The sequence below is a fragment of the Amblyomma maculatum genome, chromosome 1 (assembly GCF_055883805.1).
Source record: "Amblyomma maculatum isolate TAMU_Amacu chromosome 1, ASM5588380v1, whole genome shotgun sequence".
In the NCBI taxonomy this organism is placed as follows: Eukaryota; Metazoa; Arthropoda; class Arachnida; order Ixodida; family Ixodidae; genus Amblyomma; species Amblyomma maculatum.
The window spans coordinates 350,282,795-350,309,836 of record NC_139344.1 but is presented as its reverse complement, the minus strand read 5'-3'; the positions used below and the strand labels follow the sequence as shown (position 1 = coordinate 350,309,836).

Sequence of the window (27,042 nt, the reverse complement as noted above, 5' to 3'; positions counted from 1 at the left end):
TCGCTGGATTGAAAGAAGTTTTTGAAAATGCAGTAAGCTAACCGAAGCACTAAAAACTTAATGCTTTTCTGAGCTCTTCACGATTTTAGAAATTTTAATTGGAGGGTGAAAGTGAATTATTTTGTTTGTTTTTTTTATCAGTATCCGATGTATACGTAGTTCAACGCATTAAATGGAGCGTTTCCAAAGCTTACCGTTTGCAATGCGATCAATGGCTGTTATTTAATGGCTGCTATTCAAAATAGATTTAAATGTATTTTAAATAATTGTAAACACATTTTGTAATAATTATTACAAATACCCCTATATACTACCCTTGTGAAGTGTTTTCCATAAATACCGCAACAACTAATTTTTGTTTGTGAAGAAAACGCGCAATATACTACAGCAGTTCCTACAATTTCAGCATCTCCGATGTCGTACCTTCAGATTCAGACAGAATGAGTCTCTAATCAGGACAATTTTTTTTTTTATCCACGTGGTGTCAATTAATCATTAAACTTAAGCTGCATACCATAAAACTGTGTCGCAGAATGACAATAACTGACAGTAACTGTGTGTCGGTGGTGCATGATGTCGGTAGATGTTGATCTCGTTCCAATGAGACCATCATTTCACATTTAAGGATATGTTCTGATACACCTAATTTTCTCGAGAACTCACTTCTTGTACTTGTCTAGTGGTTAAAAATATTTCCGCGTTCATTTAAGGGCGCGTAGGGTTTTTTTTTTCTTTTGGTGGGGCCAGGGAATTTGACAGCTTTCCACCGATGTTATCAAATTGTTTTGGTGGAGTCCAGGGTTTATACTGGCCAAGTTTCGACACTTTGCTTTTGTCTCTGACAAAGCGCTTCATAACATGGACACAATTTTTTGTACGTGTTCGCGTTGCTTGACGTTGTACCTTTGATGTTTTCCTGGTTGTACTTCACCAAGTCGATGCATTCGCGCCGCTTGTTCTGTGCGAAGTGCGAGGCTCGAAGCAAAGATAATGGCGGGGCTAGTAGAGCAAGGGGAACACTTGATGTCTAAACCTGGCCGGGTTCTCACAAAGCTGTGAGTGGTAGATGTGCGAATCACATGCTTTGCAGCATCAGGCTAGAGTGGCAGTGTTTTGTTGCAAGCCTGTGATTCATTTGTGGTTCGCCTACTTTTACCCATCGGCTTAAGAGTCTCAGGGCATTTTTTGCTGCATCTGGACAGTGTGCGATCATACTGGCATTAAATTGCTCGTTCACGGGCGCGAAGACGCAGTGAGATAGCATTGTTGTTATATTCGTGGCTGATGAGGCATTGCCCGTTATGCTCGCGACAGGTTGAGCGCATTTAGTTACCCAAGATCAAGCACTGGGCGCCTTAACTGGGACACAAACTGTTATTGGTGGGTGAACATTTGATGGTTATCGGTGGTGATTGTTGGAACCTTTGAAAGGCAGAATTTTAATGAAAGCGCGAATGCGAATTGTGTACGTGATACCAATGTGTAAATGTATTATAAAAGGGATGTGCCATGCATTTGACGAAATGTGAATAAAAGAAGTTTTTGGAAAACGTAAAAATTGTGCTGATTTACGCTGCATGCTTAGTACAGGTATTTTCGGAAAAATCTGACTTGTGGTTTGAATTTTTGGTAAAGGATTCGTAGATGTATTGAATGACCTGAATGACTTTCTGAACGACTTGCGGCAAAGCGTAAGCTTAAAGTGACGCTCAATTTCGTATGCTTTAGTGTCCCTTTGTAGAGCATAACTCTCTTATTCGCACCTGAACTCCCAAGGTCATTCACATGCGTGTTTGACCTTGAGCCGTTGTAGCGGGCCTAGCGCGAGCTTTCTACCTTCGCCACTGCCTTCCATCTTCGTCTTCCTCGTCCATATCACTACCCGTGGCTACCGAGTGATCGCCTGATCGTGGACACGGAGGTTCAGCGCCGTGTTCCCACGTGTGACCTGGTGTTTAACAACTGCTTCACCGGCACTTGGTTGCTCAGTCTCGCCATTGATGAGGTACGTGCCGGTCTGAATGTGTCAACGCTTCAGCGCTGGCATCAGGCTGTCTGATCATCTAGCCGATGTAGCTCGCCGAGAAGCAGCAGTCGAGAGAAAGCACCATCGGCTCAGAGACTGACGAAGCTCGGGTAGCGAAGAAACGCACTTGTATGACCATGTAACCATGCTTTATAGAGCTTTACGCCCGGATAACTAGGTTTAACCGAGATAAACCTCCGCAATGTTTTTCTATCTTTCAATAAGCAGAGTTAGCCCATTTTCTAATCTAGCAGTACACTTATCGTCATGCTGCTATATTCGGCTGCCGTAGTTTTTGTAAATGCTCAGAGAAAACATGCATATTGCCATATAACGAAACCAATTGCAGAGGCTTTTAGAAGAGGGTGGAAGGAAAAGGCATTTATGCTGGCGAATAAAGGGAAGTGCGAGAACTTCACCAAGGTATAAAGTGGCATGCATGTGATAGGCAATTACGCACAACGTTCACAACAGTATTGTTGGCGATAAAAAGAGCAAAACGTTGCTGCGTCTTTAAAAACGTCTGTAACAATAACCTTTAGGGAAGCTTCATACAAATTGAAGCTGTTTCCTCGCAACTGCGTGCAATATTCTTTGGACCAGCGAAGGCCGAAGACAGCAGCCGCCAACATCCCGTACAAATAACACTCCCACCAAGACAAGGAAGAACGTCGCAGGGCAGGTCATACCAATAGCGCTAGACGCGCGCAGCATCGATGAGTCGTGGGGAGCGAACCAACGTGAAAAGAGCGGCAACTGAGCATGATGCGTGCAGACAACCGAATATCGCCAGCTGTTAATACAGTTTAGCACAGCCTGGCCACCGTGACACAATTTTATTCGCGGCGTTGCATTGGGATCGCAGCGCTTCTCTCTGTATTTTGATTCGTTTCTATCATTCAGGCCTCGTCCTTTGACATCATGCCCATCTAGTTGCCTGACTGTGCTATTTCCGGTTCTTTTCGGAAATAATTATGCTGTTGTAAACTTCACAGTTCTTGATTGTCCCGCAAGCGTGAGGGGCATGTTTCATTGAACTTGTGGACAACAGCACCGCGATATCCCCGGAATAGGAGACAGCGGCAATGCTTTGTCATTGACATTACGCTGTTATCTGGTAAAGATATAGTGAGTCCATTTAAATTCCCGTGACAATTATAAACATGGTGCAAACCCTATTGCTGGATCCTAAGACGGACCTCGAAGCCCTTCTTGGTCTGCTTTCTTTGAAGATATATGCTTGTTTTGGAATCTACAGCAGACACTTGCGTTTGCAAAGTCCCAGAATTTTTCAGATAGAAAATGCTATACCTATTTCGGTACGCCAAGACATGTGAGGGCGCTTTACGAATAATATATCTTGTTCCGGATGCCCAGACCAGCTACCGGTAACGAGAAGGCAAAGCTTAAATCCATCGATCCCCGCCCGCTTTCTTATATCGATGGTACGCGTGTATGGTAGGTATAATGCCACGATACATATTTCATTGTGTTCGCTCTCCACCCCAGCATTTTGCGTTATCGTATTGCTACGCCACACTAGTTGCTTTTTTTACATGGGTTTTGCGTGGCGTGGAATAATTCAGCTCCAAACCTTGTGCGATACCGCATTCTCCTTGAGGCTCATGTTGAATTCATGCTTAATATGGGAGCTTAAGGGATTTTCTAGTTGCTGTCTCAAGTGAGATAGAAAGAATACAAGTTTGTTAATAATCTTGCTACTGTCACTATACTTCGTCTAACTGCTTGATGGTAGTTCAAAGGCTGGGGCTTCAGGCCTTTGGTGCTGCATACTACGAACGGCACGAGTAGTGCCAACTGGAAACTCGTGTGTGCACCTTATTCTTTATTGTTAAGTTTTTTTGGCAGTGCAGTGATGTTGCATTGAATTAATAAGGAATGTGGCACGGATACGCGGTGCGTATGTATGATAGAGTTCCTGATTAGCTGGTAGCTAGTTGTTCCTCGCGAACGCCATGACACTATTGGCGTATTCGGTTGGGGGGACGAGAGCAGAGGCGCCGAGCAGTGCAGAGTAGTACAGGAGCACGCCGAGCGAGGGTGTACTGTCCTCCCACGGGAACGCTCTCTGTGTGTCGAGAGCAGAGCGCCACGACCATGTGACCGCACTTCTCTCCCCAGCATTATCCGCCTGCCCGCAGTGGCGGCAGTTGCAACCCGAGGAGAGGCCAACGCTCCATGTAGAACCGCTTGTTTTGTATGCCTTTGTTCTCACACCGCGGCGATCTGCCCCCTTTGGCCCTTTCGACACCAGCAGCGACTCTCAAACATGCATACAGAACCTGAGCAATGCTTTCCGCTCGCCGAGCGCCGACGCTTTGCAGCCACCATTTTAAGCGTCGCCGACTCAAGAAAAAAAAAAAAAAGATGGCGCGGATATGACGCTTTATGCCATGTGGCTTCCTCTACTCTCGCTTTAGACGAGGGAGCAGCCGGGAGTGCACTCGGGTGCTCTCAGCGGAGGAAAAGCCCTCCTCCTCTACCATTGGAAGCCAGTGATTCTACTCCTGCTCTCCTACTGGAGGGCGCCCGCTTGTCTGAGAGCACTTTCGAAGTGCTCTCGAGTGCGCCTGCTCTCCCACTTGAATTCGCCATATGAGAAAGAGTGTAACGATACAAAAAAAGAAGCGGTACCAGCACTGTTGAGCAATAGCAAACGCTTGGCTCCACTTTATTAGCAGTGAAAAACAACAGAAAAAAAAAAAGAAGTGAAACACGCTCAACAAAATACGGACATCGTGGTGTTCGTAAGAGCAAAGGTCGTGTATATAGCCTCGTCAAATGCTAAAACTGACATCATGAATTTTGTGAGCAGAGTCAAATCCTCCAGTGACCATTTTGTAGAGCAAGTGGAAATATTTTGGCAGTCAGCTATTTGAGATTTGCTGCAGCTGTGATGCGTTGGTAAAAGGTTATTTTTCCGGATAATACAGATCTTCCCTTTTTCGTGGGCGATGAAAGCTCGTGTGATAACATCCTCTTAAAACAAATGACACATAATTTTCAACACGAACTTTGAAAACACATAATTCGTACTGAACATGAGTACTTTTATCCGCCGACATGTAAGAGTGCAGAACAGTACCCTACCTTTCAGATTAAGCACGTCGGTTTGTAAATTGTTTCTGACAATTCCTCATTTGCAATTTTTAGCAGTAAGTTCTTTCATCCACTGCCATGAACAGAACATATGACTGCTATTCGCATCGCTAACTTAGAAAATATACATACATCTCTTTTCAAAAAACTATACAAGTATCTTTCGTTTGCGTGCAATTCTAAATGTTTCCCAAAGAAGTGACGGACTCACTTTCCTTCTCTCGTTTGCTTAGGCTGTCTAAACTAAGAGCTACCATCACATATCAAATCTGTGGAGTGGTTGAGTGTGTCTGACCATTGCTTTCCAGCAACGAATCCGAGTGATGGGGGAAAATTTGAGCGGATGATCGTAGTCTTCTGACTATGGCGATGTTTTCACAGGAGCAGTACTAAGCATCTACATGCTCAGATGATGTTCAACGCGTGGATTAACACATGCCTGCGGCAGCGTTCCACGCAACGTGTGCACTGCCTACTTTATGATACTTCTGAAAAATAATTTTGTTTTCTTTTTAACATGTCGGTAACGCACTAAGCATACATTGCCCAACTAATACATTAGAATGTTTTTAAATCTCTCTGCTGCTGCAGTGGCTAGACATAAAAAATTTGAGAATAAGAAAAGAAGTTATCACGAATAACCCTTTGTATTTCTGTTTACTAATGGTAATGCGAATAAAATGACAGCTAACAAAAATCGCTTTTATTGTTCCAGAAACGAGTATTGAGCTCGCATGCACAAATACGAGGGTGATGCAAAGCTTTAATCAGCTTTTTTTATATAGGTGGGCTTTCAAAAGTAGAGCTGTATCTTAACTGATTCTTTGGACATGCATTTAACCACTTTAAGTCGTGCATCACGCATGAATCAACAAACCCTTATCCTGGATACCAGTGTGATCACAGAATTGGTTTCACAGAGCTTCACTTTTCCTGGCGGCAATTTCAGGCTATTTGCAGAATTCAGAACATTAGCCCTAAGCTACTGCCGCTTGGATGCGACATCATTCCACCAGAACCAACACAAAAACTTCCCTATCAGTCCCAATCTGCGTTCGACTCAGTGATTTTTGCTTTTTCGTCGAAATTCCTAGCAGCATAATTTCACCATTTTAATTTGCCGAGGTTCACGCTGCACAGCCCTTGCAAAACGTGTGTGGTATATCAAGAAGTGTCGTAGTGTGCAGTTTGTTGTGTTCGGCCCTTCCCCCAGTACAACAGGTAAGAGATACAATATCTGAATAGAGTAGCGAATATGCATGAGCGCAAAGGAAAATATCATTTTATTTATGAGGGCATGTTGTGATATATGAGAACAATGTATTAGCTCAAAGAGGCTCTTGCTTTGTATTAAGCTTTCACGAGCCCTTTCAACTCCAAACTGGGAGCAAGGATCCTTGTAGGCTCTCCCTCCTACACATCCCCATTATGCTCTCAACGAAGGTATTTTCGAAGGGCCACTCCAGGCTTGAATTCTGCGCAGGTTTTGATGACCTGTTATTGTTCAGTCTGAAAAGCATGTCATTGCCGCCTTCGAAATCAATACACTTTCCACTGCCTTAAACGGCGGTAGTGTGTCAAAGTTTCAACAGCACTGCTCTTTTGACTATGATTTTACTTGACCTCTCACGTAGAAGCGAGTAATTACGATCACTACATAGCCACTACGTTAAACAGCGCAGTAAGTAGATCATAACTGGACGGCTGGTTGAGAATAATGATCGGGATATGAAAAAAGTGCTAGCTTTGCAGCGATGGGTTTGTCCAAGGCGCCAAATCTGTTTCCAAGCTCTTCATGGTGCTGGTAAGATAATTCAGCACGTTCTCTACGCTATGTCTATATTAAACACGCTGCTTTATTTCATGCATGCCAGGTTATCGCAATATCATTCCTGGATGAAAAATGGTAAAATCCGCAAGCGTTTTCGAATGATGCGATTTACTTGCGGAAGCAAGGTGCCAGAGTAGTATTGCATTCACGTAATACCGTGCCCGCATTCACGTAATAACGTGCCCGCGTGCACTAAGTCGTTAGCAAAGGTAGATTTTAAGAAGATGCGGGGTTCTAAAGCTGTCATGGCGCAAACGTGGGCTCTACTTGTAACATAGCAAGTGTTTCAGTTTATGACAGCTGAAAGCACGATTTTTGAAGAGTGGATTGATCCGCGTTACAAGAGAGGCGTTCATTACTGTTGCGATGCAAAGCGATGAAACATTGCTGCCATGCGCTGTTTGCAGGTGATGCCGAGCGACTACGTACGTCCTAGCATGAACACATAGTGTACGTTCCAATGTGGAACACTAGATGACTACTACCCGGAAATTTCCCAACGGACGCAAACACAGCTTAGATTCAATACTTTTCGAGCAAGAAGCCACAGAGAAATTTTATTGCCTTTTTGACCCTATAGCCATCGTCGTTTCAGTAGTTTTAGCTCTAAACTCCAGTTCATCAAAGATGAGGCAATCCTCAGTATTATAGAGGAAAAACATGCGCGCTTCAAGCCTTGGAGTGACCCTGAAATTTCTTCCAGAGCTCCATCCCGTAAGCAGCTAACATGCGTGAATACAAGTCAGGCAGCCATAAGAGGAGTACTGGTGTAAGAATTATGCACAGTGATATAGAGCATTGTGGCGTGAGCTAGGTACGGTATATGTTGTGATCCTGCTATAGGCTCTGAAAATGGGCTGGGAAAGAGAATAGAGGAAGCGAGTGCTGTTGTTGTTGTTGTTTTTCGGTTGTACTCGTTGAACATGCAAGTGGCAAAAAAAGCGCGCACGTCTCTACGCCGCAGGCGTACGCACTCAAGCACACGCACACACACACCACAGGCGTTCAGAAAACGTTCTGACAAAAGTACTGACAACAGAAAACAGGCGTGAAAACAAACAGCGGAACAAGTCACCAACTTGGCGTGAAAATAGAGCAGAACAACGGTGAGGCGACTGCACCATTCGGCGAACAGGAGAACTTCGCCACTGCCCCGGCAAAGCGCTCACACGGGCACACCGTCGTCTCTTTAGCGAACATTGCACAGTTCCCGCGACAGGCAGCAAAGAGGCAAACACAACGTCCACCGAGCCAAACGCAAACACTCAGTAGAAAGCATGAAAAAGCTTTGGCGAAGCTTAAGCGGGGAGCTCTTCCCGCTACTTTCCTTCACTTCGCGATGGCAACAGGCTGCTTACACGTACAAAAAAGGGTGGCAAGTTATGCTCTCTCATTAACGTTTGCACTGGGCACACTCTTTTTTTTTCCTTTACATGTATTCGGGTACCTCATCGCTTAGCATGCACGCGCAGACTTGTTATAGGTTGTAGAGTATGAGTATTATAGTACGCTCGCTAGAAGTCGGAGCCACGCCCAACGACTTCTGCCAAACAATGTCTTTCGAGACGCTCATGCTTAAGTTTGCCGCTATGGATGCGGCAAGTTGATGACCAACCATTCTAGAAACATTGACCAACCTCGTCTGCTGCAACGCTGGTTTCTCTGGGGCCTGTCTGTCCAAAGCGGAAGCTTCCTTAGCAGAAGATAAAGAGCTAAGATTTAAAACACACAATTCGTGCCTCTAGGAAACACGCAATAGCAACAATAACGATCCACCAAAATTTCCACCTTGTGTACGCTGGCTTGATAAGAAAATGGAAATTCCAAACTCTTTGAAACTAAGCTTTGCAATGACTGAATCGCAGAGCATTTTAGAGTGGAGTGTGAAAAGAGTTCGCTTGTGCGGAAAATTTTCTTATCAGCAAACTTCTACAATGAGAGCAATTTAAAGTGGGAGTGATTTAAAATGGGAATGATAACCTGTAATACTAGGTTTGTTGAAAAAGGAAGTAAAATCATAGTTGTCAGTACAGTGTAGGTCTCGTCAAGCCTCCAGAAGTATTTCTGCCGTACCTACAGCATTGTATACGTGATACTGAAATAAAATTCTGAAATTCTTGTTCCATTGTCTCTCACCTAGGAAGGCGAATTAGACCATGCTTTACTAACGAAGTTTCTTTGGCAATTAGCATTAGCTACCCCCTCCTCCTTCCCAACTGCTTTTAATGACAAGCTTCGTTTTGACTGCTATTTCAAGTCAGACTAGTTTCTCGTAGAAGTGTTTACCATGCTGAATTTTTTGTAAAGTCCATACTCGCATTGCTCTCGCACATATAAGGTGTAAACCTAAACCATCGCACAGCAGCACAATTTGATCATTTTGATGTATTGCAGTTTTGATTGAGGGTTTTTAAGCCCAACTTATCACTCCACCCTCTGCTTTCTACACAGATAGCGGTATAAACAACAGAGGGCCAGTAGGGAGCCATGACTCCATGTACTAACACCACGTGGCTTCACGAGGTACAAACGTATTCCTGTTTAATTCAAGCGCTGTTTGGCTTGTCAGACCAGCAGTATTCTTTACAATAACTACAGGCCATTCCAGGCGGAACACCGAAGGCTCAACACGTCGCAAAATAGGTTGTGGGTATTAATGCTATAAATGCCGCGATATTTAACTGGACAGTTTAGGTGCATTGTTCTAGGTGTAAAAATTTCACTTGTGAAAGCAACGTTAGACGAGTGCAGGGATATTTCATAAAATCTCATTGGATGTGTTATTTTTTGCATAGTGCGCTGTTTGACTTCGCAAGAAAGTATCGGTTCCAATCAAACAACAGCAAATGGCGCTACCTGATGGTCATTATTAAGCCGTTATTAGACGCAAATGATAATAAATATAATAGCTGAAGTCCTCAAACTAAATGGGTCCAGAATAAATATGCCGGCTTTCAGACTGGTGATGAATTGTCGCCTTTTGCCATTTTCAGTGACTAAAATCACGGTCGCGTGGTTTCCTTCAAAGTGATAGCGGTGAATGCCTATTGAGTACTCCACAGAAATATTTCGCTTCCTCAAGCACTTCTGTAGTGTACGCCAAGCGTGACACTTCATCCGCGCTTAGATAAACTACTGAAAGACCAATGTGGAAGTTTGGGCCAGTTGGTAACACATGATTTTGAAATGGATGCTTACGCCGAGAAGGCAGACCTGGTTATGTACCTTCCTTGTCCATCTTTGTGTCAAGGTAAGGCTCGTTTAAAAATTTAAAGAGTCAAACTAAAGTTCACAGCTTACCTTCTGGCCAATATCGGTTAAACGAAATATCGGTCCTACATGGTGACTAGAAAAAACAGTAAAGCTTTCTGAACTGTCCTTAACTTAGCATCACAAAATGGAGCGTTGTCAAAGAACGCAAATCAGCGTTGAATATATCACTCAAGCGAAGCCTTCGGTTCCACGGCTGTTCCAATCCAGCGTTGCAGCTTCCATCCCTCTGCCGTCTGGCCGGTTCACTCGTCCTGGAGCCTTCATTTAGGCCTCGGGTCCCGCGCCAGCAGTCTCGCCTTTTCTCCTTGCGTCCAGTGTCGTGGCCCAACTACGCCCGTCGTCGCTCCTGTTCTGGCCTTTTCGTCAGGATCCTCGCCTCCCGCGCAGGTTTGAGCTTCTTCGCTTTCCACCCTCACCGCACGCGCGGACAGAGACGCACAGCTGCCCACCGAGTAGAAGGGCACGGGCACAAGAATGTTCAGCGGTCCGCTTTAAAACGAGCAGCGTGTCATTTCAGCCGCTGCGTCACATTGGCGAGCGCGACGGAAAATGCTTGGAGGGCACTGAACGGATACTGGAAATCCAGAGTGTAGGCGTTGCCGTCGATGCGGCCGAACTGCATCACCTGCGAAGGGAGAGCCGAGGGGGCGAGCATTTTAGCGTCCAAGAGGCAAATAAAACGAACGGGTACATATATCCCATAGTCAGAATCGTGCTATGTACGGACAATGCCTCCTGTACTACATTTCTGCGATGTGAGCCGAGAACTTCACGCCAACCCTTATCGGCGGTCGCGAGCGCCATCTTATTATAAACGGTCTAACCCTAACTTAGCGTTACGTAGACTCTGAACGCTGCTTAAAGTTCGACCATTTATAACAAGAAGGCACTCGCAACCACCGGTAGGGGTTGGCAGGAAGTTCTTGGTTCACGTTCCAGCATGCAGTACAGGAGGCATTGGTACAGAGAGCTAGGTAAAGGGTGTTTTAGAAGAAAGAGAGGGGATTAGCTGAATTAGACCGAGCTTGCTGCTGCCGAAGGCCTTTCAAAAGGAGGGTTCGTGAAAAGAGTAATTACGGTGAACTATAAACTTCTCTGTTGGCACCGTGCTCCTGTTTCTCGTTTTTACACTACTACCTTATAAAACCAGATTTTGCCCCCCAGGTTTTATTCAAAGGTACTGCCGGGCAAAGTGTCAAAGGCCCGGAAGCGCTACCCAAAAGCGCTCTCGTTGCGTCACCTGGCGGCTTGGCAATCGCCTTGAAGGCTGTGGACCATTTTCTTGAAGGCGTTCAATTGAGCCTTCGGTTTGAAGCGCTAACTTACGGTCTGGCAGCACATCACAGTGTGCAAGAGGTAAGCATCAAAGTACATCATGTAGGATCTTTTTGCCCATCCTTGTCAGAACAGAAGCATATGCTGCTCGAGTAATGCCACCTAGTCAACTAAATACGAGTATTGCTTACTACACTAAGCGTAAGGAGAGCAGAGCAAATGCTTCCAGACATGTATGCTTAGGCGTGAAAAATTGAAAGCGGCAAAGAAAACCACTTATTGTCCCTGTTCAGGGAGAGTGAAGCCATTCACGACCGCCGAATTCCTGGCCACCAGGTGCGACTCAAGCGGTACTGCGTGCTGCACACTTTTGTCCCTGCAGCTGTGCAATGGAACTGAACCTAATATTCATTTTACATTACATACAAATCCCCATACTCATGCACTTCGTACTACGTGAATCATGCTAGCCTCCGCCAGCAGGATATAGAGGGAGGCCTAAAATAAAGCATAGACGAAACGAACCATCGCATGCCTTGTAAACGCGCACGGCCGCTGTACGAATTTCAGAATTTGTAACATAAAAAACAGCTAGGTTGATACATGTGATCTGAACCTGCTTCAATAAGTATTTTCAAAGTGCTCTTTCTGGCATGCACAGAAGTTAGATAACGAATCAGATAATCCACTACGAAATGCCAACGTATTTTTTAGTGATTTCGTAGAATATTAATATAAGGCAACAACACTTGACGTCGTCAATGATAAGGCGCCTGTAAGGCTGCAGTGGTCTCTTTTCAACACTTTCGGTGCACTCCCCGTCAACACTGGGGCCAGGCCGTCTGGTGACAGACTACGGTGGAAGCCAGGAAGAGCTTCTGGAATAGGGGAAAAGGTACAGGAAAAGGTACGACAGCATCCCATCGCACGGAGCAGGTTCTCCTCTCGTCGTGTCCTTGAGAAGGCCGCGCGGGCGGATCACGGCTTCCAGAAATTTTGAGAACTCTCTAATGGGACGAGGAGCATAGCTTCACGAGTGCTGCAGTATTTGTGCTCTCTCCCAGCGTCATTTCTTCCTTCTGGACAATTTGAATGCCGTTATTTAGAAGCATTAGGCTAGAGTCCGTTAGCGGAAGCAGGCAGACTCGGGCTTACATAAAGTAGCTATAAGAGTGCTATGAACTGAACTGTAGATTGCAGTGACAGCTCGTTAAGTTTCGATCAAATTTTTATTGTACAAGTGTAGTCGCCTGGTTTTCTTGTAAATACGTGTATGTACTATTTTATTGTTGCTGTCTGTAAAGTTGTGTCATCTGTTATTTCATAACCGTTGCAATTCGTCTCCGTGTCAACTGCCTGTCGTCCGCCAAATCGACGGGCACTTCGAAGAGTTCAGGTGCCGATGTGAAGAAGAAAAAGAGGATAACGAACCTGACTTTACTACACCTATATTTCTCCCTGCAGCCACCAAATAGGTCAGAAGCCAGCAGAAATCTATGGCGTTGAAGTTCTACACGTTGATTGGGTAGCCGAATTCGGTTCCGAATTTTCAAGGTAGACAACAGCAGTAAAGCGGTCGTAAAGGACATCTCTGTTTTGTTTTCCAGAATTTTTCGTTTATGATCTCCTCGCATTATTTATATTTTCGCCTCTTTCTGGTACGAAAAATCGTTCTTTATGATATACAGCTGAAGCATGTTAATATATATAGAGCCAAAACCGGAAAACCAAAAGTACGTTTCGACCTCACACTGATGCTCTACAGAGAAGTCTATGACGTCCAGGATACGGACGGAAATCCTATCGTGTGTGCGCTGATTAGTCAAACTGGCGGCTATAAAATACAGCTGAAGTCACTATTTCTCTTAAATAACCAAAAGGAAGCTCAAACTTTGTTCGGAAGCAGACCAGAGCAAAAGTAGACGTCCGTGCATCCAGTGACGTCATGCAATGAAGGTTGCCTGTACAAATCTCCATGATTGAGGCCATGAAAAAGGAAATTTTTAAAATTACTTTGCACTGCAGCAGAACATCCCACCACTGCGCAGTGCGGCACAAATCACCCTCAAACTGTGGTGAACGTACAATACAAGTTCCAGTAAAATCTGAGGAGGCCGGAAAAACGCTGGAGTCGCCCTTTACAGGGTGTGTCCGGAAAGTAATGCAATTTTGTCGGTACAAAAGTAATTATTCAAGATATCGTTACAAACGCTTAAAATTATTTTAAGTGGTCCTGTTTGGCATCTACACATTTTTACCAGCGACTCTGCCATGCACTGTACGCATCCTGGAAGACTTCGAAACCTCGTTTAGAGTCTTTATCACGGCGGTTGGTATCCCTGTGTTGGCTCAGAACGAAGTCTTTTCAGGGCGCACTTGATTCTCGGGAACAGGAAGCAGAGCCAGGTAAGGTACAGAGAGGCTCGTGCAGCGTCGGCAAGTTGTGTTTGGCCAGAAACACCTACACGCGCGGAGAGTGAGGCTAGGAACGTTGTCGTGGTGCAACTCCCAGGTATCGGCGATCTCCTTTCCCGCTCGAAGGACCCTCTTTCTGTCGCTCAAGCACATCCACCTGGTATACAGCGTTGATTGCCTCTCTTTTGTGTACAAATGTGTGTACAAATAGCTTCAAAAATGACCGGTTGCATTGTTTTAATTTCGACTGGCTCATCGTTGCTTTTTTAGGGAGAGGGGATATGAGGTTTGCCATCTGGACTTTGGCGGTTCGCGGTGCTAGGAGAATAGGAGTTTGGCGCTATGAGAATAAGATGGAGCCAATTTCCCGTAGACTTGATGAATCATTTGATAGGTGTGAGCAGGACTCTCATTCAGGTTGTCACAGAACTCGATCGTGTACCGCTGTTCGCGTGCGGATACCATCACACGTCGTCACGAGAGCACTATCAGTAGGCACATGGAAACAGCGATCGCGACGCTTCTAGAGCTCAGAGCAGTCTGCGCTAGGCAGTGATGGAAAGCTAAACGTCCCTTTCGCCTGAACCAACCAATCCGAGCGCGGTGGGATCGACTATATAGCGCCAAAATAAAAATAATTGCATTACTTTCCGGACACACCCTGTAAGACTTCTATGTGGCCACACGTACAATACCTGGTTTCCCTTGAACTCAATCTGGAAGTTCTTGGCCGACTCCTGCGTGACGCGACCGCCGAAGTCCAGCTGGTAGACCTGGCTCACTTCGTTCCACAGGGGAGCCTTGTTGTGCAGCACGAACTCGCGGTACATGGGCGGCGGCTTGCTGGGCGGCAGCATCTCCTGCTGGTGCACCTTGCCGTGTCGCTTCTTCAGCTGCGGCCACGAAAAGACGGATGTGAGACGATGCCGTACATGTAACCGCCACTCAAAGCGAAGGAAGACATCAAAGCTTGCCACTTTCTTCGCCAAAGTTCCGTCAACCTTACAGTCAACAGGCAAGACCAAGCTGAGGTGACACAACCATAGCTGCTAGGTTCGCAAAAACGCTGGCGCGAAATTTGAATGATTTATTCAGTCAAGTTAGGAGCGCACAAGCACGTTGTTTGAAAGATATTAGATGCTGTATAGTTGCGTTATTTTTTTTATCCTGCTGCGTGCCTCTCCGCAAATCTCGACAGTTGCAACACAGATTTGTAAAACATGATCGTGCCTTTTGTAGCGGCTTAGGATACGCAGCGCGTGGAAGAAATAAGAGCAAGAGCAGTGACACAAGATCTCGAAAAGTCGTTTTTAAGCTCGACATTTTAATCCACTACGCCATTTATTTAAAAACAGGGCTCGGCTTTGGTGTTCAGGGCTTTTAATTACTCAATATATCCTTAGGTCGTAAACCGAAAGCAAAATATTCATGAATTCATTTTAGTTCACGAATAAAACGTTATTTGAATGCTATCAGCTGGATAATGTAATATAGTCACTGCAGTTAATCTGCCCAGATAGCATAGCATAGACATATCTCTATTGATCTCCAAAATAATTCTGCAGATTTGAAACAGTCACCAGGCATCTTTTTCTCTTAAATTTATAAACTGTTATTCACGACCTAAATGGCGGACATCATCATCATCACACTTCCTGCCCTAAATAGATGCAGACGCTATTATTTTCGCTTATTCGTGTGTTTCGCCATAAATTGTGAACTGCTTTTTCGTTTCCTGCAGACTGCTGCAAATTTATTTAAATTTCTTCATTTTAATCTTCAAACCGAACGTTCCACTTGTCTTGTATAGGTCTTATGCTCTTCATTTTTACCATCTTATGGACAATGTCACCAGAAAATAAGAGATTCTCTAAGGTGTCTTTACAACTTTAATTCCCAGTTCTTCCCAATCAGATTTAAAAAATGTACTTAGTGTAAAACACGCGCTGAGTACTAATGTAGAGACTGTTTCACCCTGGCCTACACCCTCGCCGATTGAGATATCAGCAATTTTCCTTTGGGAGAAAATGACCGCTATGCAGTCAGCAAATATTTTCTAGGACCTTTTGTTCGTTTCCCCTAAAAGTATTGTGAATGTCTGAATTTTATTTTATGAACGGAATGGATTCGTGTCCACGTGCTGCACTTATGTTGTTTTGCGTTGTATTGTATTGTATTGTATTGTATTGTATTGTATTGTGTTCCGCTTTATTGTGTTGCATTGTATTGCGTTGTGTTGTGTTGTATTGTTTATGTACCCGACCCTAGCCCTTGGCTATGGGTCCAATAGTTTAGTGCGTATTGTATTGTAGTGAAAACCCTAGACCTTCATATATTATTTTTCCACACTTTGGTTAAGGAATGTTTGCTTGAATGCGATGCTTTCACCTTAATTATATTATTTCTTGTAATGTAGGATGGCTTTATGTAGCGGTTGGATACGCTCTGCTCATTTCTCTATCCTCTGGTTGATTATGGGAATACAGCCTATGGTAAAGCAGCCTTTCCGAGCACAAGCCTAGTGCCTTGGATGATTGAACTCCAATGTTCCTCTAATTCTAATTGATCTCTTATTTTGTAGAGCTAGAATTACACCCCGACTCGACGGGATGACAGATAATTGTGATTCCTTGTTTCTCTCAATCGTTGTTCCTGGCTGCCAGGGCATGCATGCAGGGTTTCGCTGCTGCGATACCTTCTTGCGGATGTGGGCTTTCTGCAGACTCTCGAGGTCGCGGAAGCCGTCCGAGAGCACCTCTTCTCCGCTCTGGCCTCCTTCCTCATCCGAGCTGTCCAGGCCACGCTGCCTGTGGTTGCCGCGCACTTTGCGCAGTAGCAGCGGGCTGTACAGCAGCGTGCGCAGCTGCTGCTGCCGGCTCTTGCGGCCCGTCACCGGCGAAGACGGGATACTGCGGCTCAGCGCCGGCGAAGGGGGCGCCGAACTGCCGCTGTCGTCTCCCGCGGTCGCCGATGACGCGCTGCTGCCGGGTTGCACGGGCAGCGATCCCCTGTGCCGGCGAGGCTGTCGACAGGGGCTCGCCGAAGGCGTGCTCTCCCGGCTCGTCGTCCGGTTTCCTTCGTCCTCGGAGCCGCCGATGCATAGCGTGGACGTGTGCGGGGACAGTGCGCCATTGGCACTGCCACGCGGGCCGATCGGCCCGTTGGCCAGCGAGGCGCCGCCACACTCCGCGGAGCTGGTGGTGCACACAAAGGGGTTCTCTTCGGCGAAGCGCTGCTTGCGCGCCGTCGCCGGGGAGGAGCTCTGCGACGCTTCGCACACGCAGGCTGGCTCCTCCGCGCTCCGGCGCTGCAGCTACAGGAAAGCAGAAGGAAAGAACGTGAGAAGACGTCGAGTATAAGTATTCGGGTCTCAAATGCACTGCACACAAAGGAAACCACAATATAGCTCCTACCGAAGTTCCTTTGGTTCTCTACACGGTGATGGGGGAACCACAGCAAGAGGAAACCCCTTTCCCTCTGGACATACGACATGAGGTGCATTTATTCATTTCACTGTTCAGCATATACTAAATATGTCTTCATACAGTGCACCTCTTCTTTGAGGCTTACCAATGTCCGATATCGAGCACTGTCTTCTCAGTGACGTTATGATAAATTTGAAAGGGAAGCGTCCTGCGCTGAGCAGTACAGACGCCTAGGTAGGCTCATCCTCTCACCTTGTCGGCGAGTAGTGCGCGTGCCGCGTCGGCAGCGTCTTCGCCGTTAGCGCGGGATGTGGCGGCCGCCGAGGCAGCCGCCTGTGCCACGCCGTGCGCAGCCTGTGACTGCTGCGCGGCGGACGATGCTGAGCGCAGCGTGAGGCGGCGGGCGTCGCAGCCGCGGCTCCTCGGGTCGCCCACCAGGAAGTCGGCGTTGGGCGGCCCGATGCTACTGCGGTGGTTGCGGTGGTGGCTGAGCAGCAGCACCGAGGCCACGTCGCCGACGACGCCCTCGTCGGGCTGCTCGTCGTCGATGTACTTGAGCTCGGCGGCCTTGTCCGCCCAGCGGGGCACCGGGTCCAGCAGGTGCCGGACGCCTGCTGTCCCGGCGGCGGTCGCGCCCGACCTGTGGGGGGATGCCTCCCCCTACAGGGGCGCGTCGCCCTCCGGTGACAGCTCGGGGGACAGCCGGCTGCGCGCCGCCACTCCGCCGCGCCGCAACCTGCGTATGGACGATGGGCCGATTTAGCATATGTCCGAAGGTATAGTGCCGCTTTCTTTAGAGTGTATGCATGCATCTATGCCCAAATGCTCAGGACCCTAGAGTCACACATAAGCTTTCATATCAGTGACTCTACTGGACACTAGCACCGAGCGCCACCAATCGGCGGTCACTATTGAACACTGTGCAACTCAATGTGGACAGTGTGGCGAGATGGTGCACGACATTGACATAGTGGCCTACTCTTCCTATGCTCTGCAGAACCTGAATCGAAAATGAGCTCGCATCAAACTTTGACACCATATGGAATCGCTAGAACATAGGTAACATCAAAAATTACCAGAGTGTTAATATTTTATTTCAGTGTTGTAGAGAAAGGAGTGACAGCACCATAAAAGATGCGCACATTTAATGTGTATATAAACATAATGAACAAGTACCAACCATTCGAAATCTCTTGGCTCTCTGAATTTATGTTGCGGCAAGCTGTTGCAGGGAGATTTAACTTTATCGCAACAGCCTTTGGGATCACATGCAGGTTTTTAACACTTTCCTATTTGACCGCTTCCGTACCAAAACTAACAGACATTCGGAGGAGCATGGTGCGCGGACAGAAGTTGAGGCACCTTAAACCAGGAATCGTGCCTTTAAACGGCTCTTAGTTACCTCAGTGCCTGCCTGGGGTGGTTGTTCCATGTTTCTTATGTGTAACTAGTATTTGCTAAGTTTCTATGCAACCGTGCAAGGAATCCGGGAAGTCCCTACGGAAAAAATTGTATGAGGCAATACCCTAACATTTTCTCACACAGTCTCACTCAATTCACATACGAAATCACATACAATTCGCATATAATTGCATAAGGTCTCATAGTTTCTTGTACATTATCATAAATTATGTACAATATTTTATAATAATAATGTGCACCGTATGAAAGTCTATGCAATTACATGAGATTTTATGAGGTTATTGCCCCGTAGAACTTTTGGTTTTTCAGTAGGGGTGGCCCAATTGTTTCAGTGCATCCTGACACCTTCTGTCTCTAACGCGAAATTCCACACCAAAAAACAAAGAAACGACCAGGTCACGCAGTCGAACACAGGTTAGTTTTCTCTATTTTCCCATCCCGCTGAACGCAAGAATATATTTGAACAAAATATGGACTCCACCTTTAAAAAGAACATGTGAAAGTCTGAGCAGTGCAACTTCAAGAAATGTTTTGTGCAACGTATTTCACGTTCATAAGACTCATACAGACTGATAAGACTGAGATCAATGAGAAGTTTAAGAACACATCTAGAAATAGTTGGTTGTTCATCACAAAAGTTTCACAAGGACACAGAAAGAGAAGTCGAGAGATAGCGCTATTTCGTCTTCTATCAAAGAGGGCGACCTCAATCTCTGCTGTATGTGGTTGTTTAGGAGCTTCAGCTTCGCGCACGACGAAGTGCGGTAGAGTATCAAGTTGGCTGGAACCAACGTGTAGGTCCTTGGACAATGTTCACACGAAGCTTGGTTTGTTCAGGATGAGTTCCAACCAGTACAGTCGAGCCCACGTATAAGGGCCGCTGTTGTAACAAAGCCTCGATTATTACTAGCCAGCTAAACGTCAATATCGAGATTATTGCTTTGGCAGTGCTTCTATGCTTCTCAGATTACACGAACTGTGGCCGCATCTATCGGTGACAATGAACAACGAAGTGTCGTAAACTCGTCCCCGCAGTAGAAGAAATGGGCGGTTATCGACAGCTCTAAGACAGAAAACAGACCCCTACCTCCCCCCTCCCCTCCCCTCCCAACATTTTAAACTTGCTCGTGCCTTCCCTTTTCCCAAGAAAGTCTGAACCTATCCAAAAAGAAACAATAAAAGAGCTGGAAGGCGAACCGATCCCACAAAGTTGGTGATAAACCAATGACAGCTATTTGAAAGTTTCAACACCAATCCCGAGGTATGCCTTAGTGACCCCCCCCCCCCCCTCCTCGGCAACATAACCTGCGTCACCTGCCCAATCAAATATCTGCCTCAGCGCTGCTAACGCGTGCAGGCAGCATGCAAACAGCTTCTGTCACGCTTCTGTACAGCGGCCCAGCAGTGCGCACCACAGCAATATATGAAAGCTTACAGCAGAAAGAATACCCCGTTGTTGTTGTTTTTTTTTTCTTTTTCAAACTACCGCGATGAAGTGTCCTTCCGCGGTAAAGTGTGACCCACTGGAGCGCTTTACACAAGGGTGACGCATGTACGTTCTGTACGAACTTGTGTTGCGGTATCTTTCTCGCTACGTCCTCGCTACGTCCAAGAATGAGAATTACGACCTAGAACTAGCTCCCATGAATGATTCAATGACTAATCGCGGCTTAGTGGGTGTTGTAGGCATTATATACAAATAAGTATCATGTGGCTTGTCCGCATCAAAGGCCTTCACTACGAGAACATGAGCGTGCTTGAGAGCATAGAAAACGAATTGGTACGGTCTGGTTTGAAAAATTAGGTGCTCAAAACGGTCATCTTGAAAAAGTACATGCGACGTTTGTCTAACTGTGTATTTTTATGCTGTACCAGGAGCAGCTGGCTTAGGACGAGCGAGCGGAAGTTCAGGCGGATAACGCTATTATTAGACGGTGACCCGCAACCAGCGCATACTTTTATAACTGAAAGTCACAGTCGCAATCTGCAATGTAGTACGTGCATCAATCAAATGAGGCGACCCTTGCCATCATTACTGTTGCGCAGAGAGCATTTTTTGCGTGTCCTGGCCATTTTTATCTAAGCAGGATTGTATACCCCCTACGGTCAAGGATGTGGCATTGCAGTGACGGCTACTAGAACAACAGTTGATCTGCACAGCCCAATGACAACATATATACAGATGGTGGCGCGCACCCGGGCCTAGATTCTGGCCTGAGTTCGGCCTGTGGCCTCTTGGAGGGCGACGTGGCCTCTTCTTCGCGCTGCTGTTGGCAGGCGGACGACGCGGAGGTTCCCGGCAGAGCGGCGTCGGCGGCGGCCAGCGACATGGTGGTGCCCCGCGGCCGGCTGTGGCCCGCCTGGCGCAGCGTGAGCCGCTGTACGCCGGCCTCGGCCGTCGTCTCGAGCGTCAGGTACTCCTCGTCGGCGCCGCCGCCGCAGCCGCCACCCGCGCATACCGCCATGGCCGAGTCCCCGTCGGCGGCCACCACACCGGTTTCCGGGTCCGCCAGGCCCGGGCACCGACCCAGGCCGCACCGCTTCTTGGGCGTCATCGGGGCGATCGGCGCCGCTGTCTCTTCGCTCGCCATAGGGTCTGGCAAAACAAAACAACGAAGCGCATTACTCATGGCTGTCCCAGGATATGAAATAAAAATCTCTATTATGACACAGTGGGAAATGCTAACTGGAAGAAAGGGTGAAGGTTTTCAGTCGCTATGGCCCATGACGTGCCTTGACATTGGTTACTGGACATTGCCTAGGCATGATTCTTGTAAACGACAATTACAGCCCCGCCGCAGTGACACAACTGGTAGCTAGGGCCCTGAATTGCTGCATCTAAGGATCCGGGATCGAATACATGCAGTGATGGTCGCTTTTAGATGGAGGCGAAGAACAAGGAGCCCATGTGCTGTGTCATGTTAATGCACGTTAAAGAACCCCAGGTGCCGAAATTTCTGGAGCCCTCCACTATGACATCTCTCATAGCTTTAGCCGTTTTGGGATGGTAAACCGCATAAACCAAACCACGAAATTACATTATGTCAATCAAGAATGCGTGCATTATGTCGACTTTTGTTACATGTCTCCTTGGCTCATGCTTCAGTGGTGGCCAAAAGTCACATTTGTGCCCTTCACCGCTGCCGTCTTTGAAAGGACATTCAACACTCGGGTATTCTGGCAGCCAATATACACACAAAAGTACTGTAAGCAAAAACTCTCGAGTATGCCTTTAGCTTTTGGTGTCTGGCAAGTTAAATGCATTGGAGACATGGCGGTGGTATGAATTTCTACACGAGAAAGGTGAGATGGAATTTGAACACAGCACCCTAAAACCACTTGTCAGACACAGTACCCTCAACCAAGCAAGCACGTTCTTTCACTCATATTGTGGTCCCACATAATTTTAATTTATAAGCGAAACTTTTTGAAAAAAATGTGTCAGTTATAAATAGGACTGTTTTAAAACGTGGGTGGGGCGAGATTAAGAATTTACGGCATGGTCAAAGTGAGTCGTTATACCTGCGCTGGGTAGTCTTTCACATGATATGGTAGCCTATCACTATATCGCCGCGAATAATTGTTTTTTTGCTAATGGGTATGTGTAAGATAAAGGAAGCACAAATTAAGGAGTCAATGATTAAGAGAATAGCCAGTACATATACGCGAACGGGGACATGCAAGCGGAACAAGAGACACACTCATTAACACTACCGCATCATAGCTTAAAAGGCAGAGATTAAGTGCGACCCCCCCCCCCCCCCTCCCCCATTTTCAGTTCAAGAAACTGAAGACAGTTTTACCCAGTAGTACAAAACGCGTATAGAACACAATTCATCACCTCTACCGAACCAATACGGCAACTGTAAACCATAGGCATTATTTTAGCAGACCTTGGAGAATTGACTAATTTTGGGGAAATTAATGACAGGAAACGCTAGATTGTAGAGTGCGCGAGAAATCCACCATCAAAGCTTCCCTTGATCACACCCCAGTATCTGACCGTAAACTCGACCTCACAGTCCTGGGCTCACATGTGCCTCATTTTGTGTAGGCGGTGAATTCGACAGTTAGCCGTTGCGATATACGCTGAAAAGCTTCAACTCAGAATATATTTCCACGTTAATTGCTTGATATAACTTTTACAACGTGCCACTTTCATTGCGGCTGAACGCCAGCTTACGAAAGAACTCTGTTATTTTTGCATCAAAAGCTTTTGAACTTCGCAGCGAAGCTACAGGAGTTGACTTCGTCTGTTTGGTCTCGTCAAGACGGATGAATACTTCGGAAGAAAGACGCTCACCAGGGTAATAAGAGCATGCGGAAGGAGAAAACAGTGATGTGGTATAAGTCGATTTTTTTTTTTTGAAGAAATTGTTAGCGTAAGCGCCTGAGGTTAGGAGGAAATGAAGCGCGCTCATTAGAGCCAGTGACCCCACATAGACAAAGATAGCTTAACGACGAAGTAACGGGCCCGTACTCTTATGGCGGTACACGCGCAACTGTATTTTGACGCTGTCTTACACTGCGACCTCTGATAGGATTGACCTTCCCACTACAATTGAAGGTGTTCAAGTACGCCACTCCTGCAGTGCACAACTTTGGTTTCAACTGGATTTTGCAACGCGAAGCCTACCTCTGCCCATTTCTAGTGCCTCCATTAGGTATCCGCAGTCAAAAATCCCGTGGTGATCTTTAATGCCCGGCTGTAGCCTTCCGCTCACACAGTGATGGTGCCAAGAGGAGGGGACGAGTAGCAGCAGACACCCAAATAATTTCATACAGCACATAAAATAGCGTCTGTTTATTTCTGATTTCTAGGAAAAAAGGGCTGCACGATAATGCAGCACAGATCCTTTCGCTGTAGTGAAAATGTCGCCGCTACGCCCAGAAAATGGGCCTGCCGTTTGTGCCCCCTGGGGCCCTTACTTCAAATGATTACACCATCCGGCACTCACGCTGCAATGTTACCTTGTTGTGTCACCTCTGATTAAGAGTGGCGTTTACAAATTCACATTCCCATTTCAACGAATGGCCGATTCAAGTGTGTGCGCTCCTCCATTTAGAGCCTAGTCCTTTTATATAAGCCAATATTCTGAGTCCTGCACCATCGCCTCAGCGAAAAGCAGTGAAGGCTCTGTTAACATTTCCAGTAGATTCAGGGCTGAGTTCGGGGCTGTGAGCATTTAAGGTGTGTTCTTTGCATTACAACAATAATTTTCCGACGAAAATTTCCATACTCTTTACTTCCTCATTTTAGCTTTATTCGCCTTTTTACGTGCAGGGTAGCACTTGTAGCCGCCTATAGCGGACTCCCGTGCTCCTTCGTTCTTCTGTCTCTGCCGGCAGCTGCTGCATTCTCATTATTTCATTTGATATGCTTGTATGCGGTGGCAGCGCCGTAGACGCATATGCCCATAGTCGCAGTTTGAATTGTCCCCTCTCTTCTCGCCACCCCGCCAACAGTGTCAAGTCACTGCGCTTATCCAGTCCGCAAGATTCCTTCGGACAACTTTTACAATTTCCAGACCAAATCGCACACGTCGGCCTCAGAAAATAAGAAAACTGCAACAGTGCTTTAGATTGTAAACTTGCGTTGTTCCGCCTCAATCCAAAAAATACTCCGAGGGGCAAGATAGCAACCCAGGAAAACTACCCGGGAAAACTTTGAGAAACACAAACACGTCTATGAAAACTGTCATTAGGCAGAGCATATGAATAAGGAGCGCACAGACCTTGTTAATTGTGAAGTGGCCTCTCCGATCCACTAGCGAACAAACTCCTCCAGTAATCATTAAAGTGCGCCTAAGCATTTTTATTACTTCTTCCATTCTCCATGAATGCACCATCGGATAAACTTTCTATCGGATGGTGGACGCCTCTGGAGGAAACGACCATGCGTACCGCACATGTCGTCATCCTCGTCCTCCGAGAAGCCAGTAGCGGACTGTGCCGCCGAGCCCACAGCCGATCCGGCTGACACCGTGGTGCCATTGTGCAGCACCAGCGCGGCCGACGAGGCTCGCGAGGCGGCGGCCGAGGGCGGCTGTGGGCCCTGCAGCTCCTTGATGAGCAGCGTCATCTGACGCGGCTGCAGGTGCAGCAGGCTGGTGCGGTACGTGACCGAGCCGAGCGAGGCCGGAAGCCAGCGGGCCAGGCCCAGCACCTTGAACTTGGTGCCCCAGAGGTTGGACGTCACGGCCACGATCTTTTCACGCTCCGGGAGCTCGTCGGTGTACAGGAGCTCGCGGCGCGCAGCGCCGCCACCACCGCAGCCACGGGACGACGAAAGAGAGATACCCTGCAAGTGGATGTCACACATATTCGATGGCTCGAGGTTGCCAGTAATTGAAGCGGCTCGCCCATACTCGATCAGGGCATAATACGGCGCGTCAGTACGGGCCGAGCAAGCGAACAAGACAGCGTCATGTGTTGTCCACTTTCTAGTCTTCTCGTTCCGCGATGTTTTGTTTCTTCCAAGCATAAAAAATAAAAAAGCAGTGCAGCAAAACAGCGATAGCGGCTAGTTGGCTGAATATATTGAGAATTACGCCGCGTCGCACTACAAACAGATGCACAGGGGACAGGACAACTAATGTACACAGGAGAGGGCTATATACGTTAGTTAGCATGCTTTCTTGCGTGTCTGTTTATGGTGTAGCGCGTAATTTTTTTCTAAAACCTTTAGCAAAGTATAAGTGAAAGCATCGGGAAGAAAGTAGGAACTGAAAGAATCACGCAGCCAGCTTAGATGCACTAGTGCTCTCTACTCTGTAGCAAGTCCTATAACTTAACAATTCCTGGTTTTCTCTAAGCGCAAAGTTTGTGATCCCGTTATGTCCAAGTAGATGCGCTGGGGCCAACGGAGTCGAATTCGTATGCTGAATAACTTTCACGCTGTCCCATTTCACCATAAGAGTTCGAGCAAGGTGCCACATTGTATTGTCACGACATTTTATGGTGTTCAGCTTCAGCGCAACGTTTAGTACCAACTCAGTACGACACCAGGACGATGCCAGATAATCCTGCTTTATTTGTTTACCCTGCGATTAAAAAAAAAATAAAAACTTGAAAATTGTTGCCGCATTTTACCTCACTTTTCCCTATTGTGAGGATAATTTGTGGTGCACATTGTTTTTTTCAGGACAAAGCTAGTGAGTCGGATTCTTCGCTTGCCGCTTTAATTGTAACAAAAAGGGACTGTCTTCCTTCGACCCAATTTGAATGTAGGATGGTTGTCACAGTCCTACGCAGTCGACATTGACTATTCGCGTGCGATAGGAATCAATATCTGAGTGAGCGGAGAGCAGAAAATTAGAGGGACACGTAAGCTTAGTCCTAATGGTATTAGGTGATAGTGGCCTGTGACCTTCTGTGGTTATTCCTCATTGAGGCATCGACGTAGATGCGCAGTTATCATTGCAAAAACCTCTTTCAAATTTAGAACACGGAGTAGTTATCTGTCTTGGGAACGACGTATCAGGTCTCGATGGAGTTCAGGTGGCCACCGCATGCCGACGCCACAGAGCTTTTTTCCGATATGGTATTATGATATCTTTGCTACGGCAACGGCTTTTGGGTCGAACGAGCCCTACACGCTATTGCGTAGAACAAGAGAGCGAACAAAACCGTCAGCACAATTTCCAGCAATATCAGTAAACCAGATAACAGGCGCAAATGGGAATAGAAATCAAAAGCCATGAATGCGAGAGACACTTTATCCCATGCCACACCCAAAGTTCTTATCGAAGAACGTTGCCCACGCCGACACGTTCTATTCTATGTCGGGTGATGATTCACATAATGCTGTAGCTTATGACTGAACTCTGAGCACTGTATGTAATAGAGGCACAAATTAAGGGATCAGTAATCAAGCGAACAGCAAAGTGCAGGATCGCGAACTAGCGCGTTTTTTACGCGATGTCTGAATTCTGGGAGTACGGCAACAGCGTTAAACTCTATCGCGTATTACATGCTTGGCGATGAAGGTCAACATAGGTCCAACGTACGTCCGCCGCCATTGCTGCGTCCGTGGCAGCCGCGTTGCGCGCCGCTCTCCTGCGGCGTCCCGGAGACGAGGCGCAGCCTTCGTCCGCATCGCTGTCCGACGCCAAAGCCGCGCCTGCCGCTGTGGGAGAGAACAGTCAGTGCTGGGATCACAATATCAACGGCGATGCAGCACACAAGCAGGGAGCACCGGGCATGTGTTACAGGCTCCACCTCCTTTTTTATGTTTTTTGTCTGTCTATTCTAGA

General features: G+C 46.8%; 1 protein-coding gene across 1 annotated transcript in view; it reads right to left on the bottom strand.

The window, feature by feature from the left end:
* Positions 1–17,963: 17,963 nt before the first annotated feature.
* Tusp (WD40 superfamily protein Tusp) overlaps positions 17,964–27,042 on the bottom strand; it is a 38,317-nt gene continuing 29,238 nt past the window's right edge. The window contains exons 7-10 of the mRNA XM_084590163.1: positions 26,797–26,915; positions 24,692–25,088; positions 20,984–21,383; positions 17,964–18,101 (exon numbers count right to left, since the gene is read on the bottom strand). Coding sequence (XP_084446289.1) covers positions 18,026–18,101; positions 20,984–21,383; positions 24,692–25,088; positions 26,797–26,915 — 992 coding nt within the window. The 3' untranslated portion in view covers positions 17,964–18,025. The remainder of the gene's footprint in view (positions 18,102–20,983; positions 21,384–24,691; positions 25,089–26,796; positions 26,916–27,042) is intronic.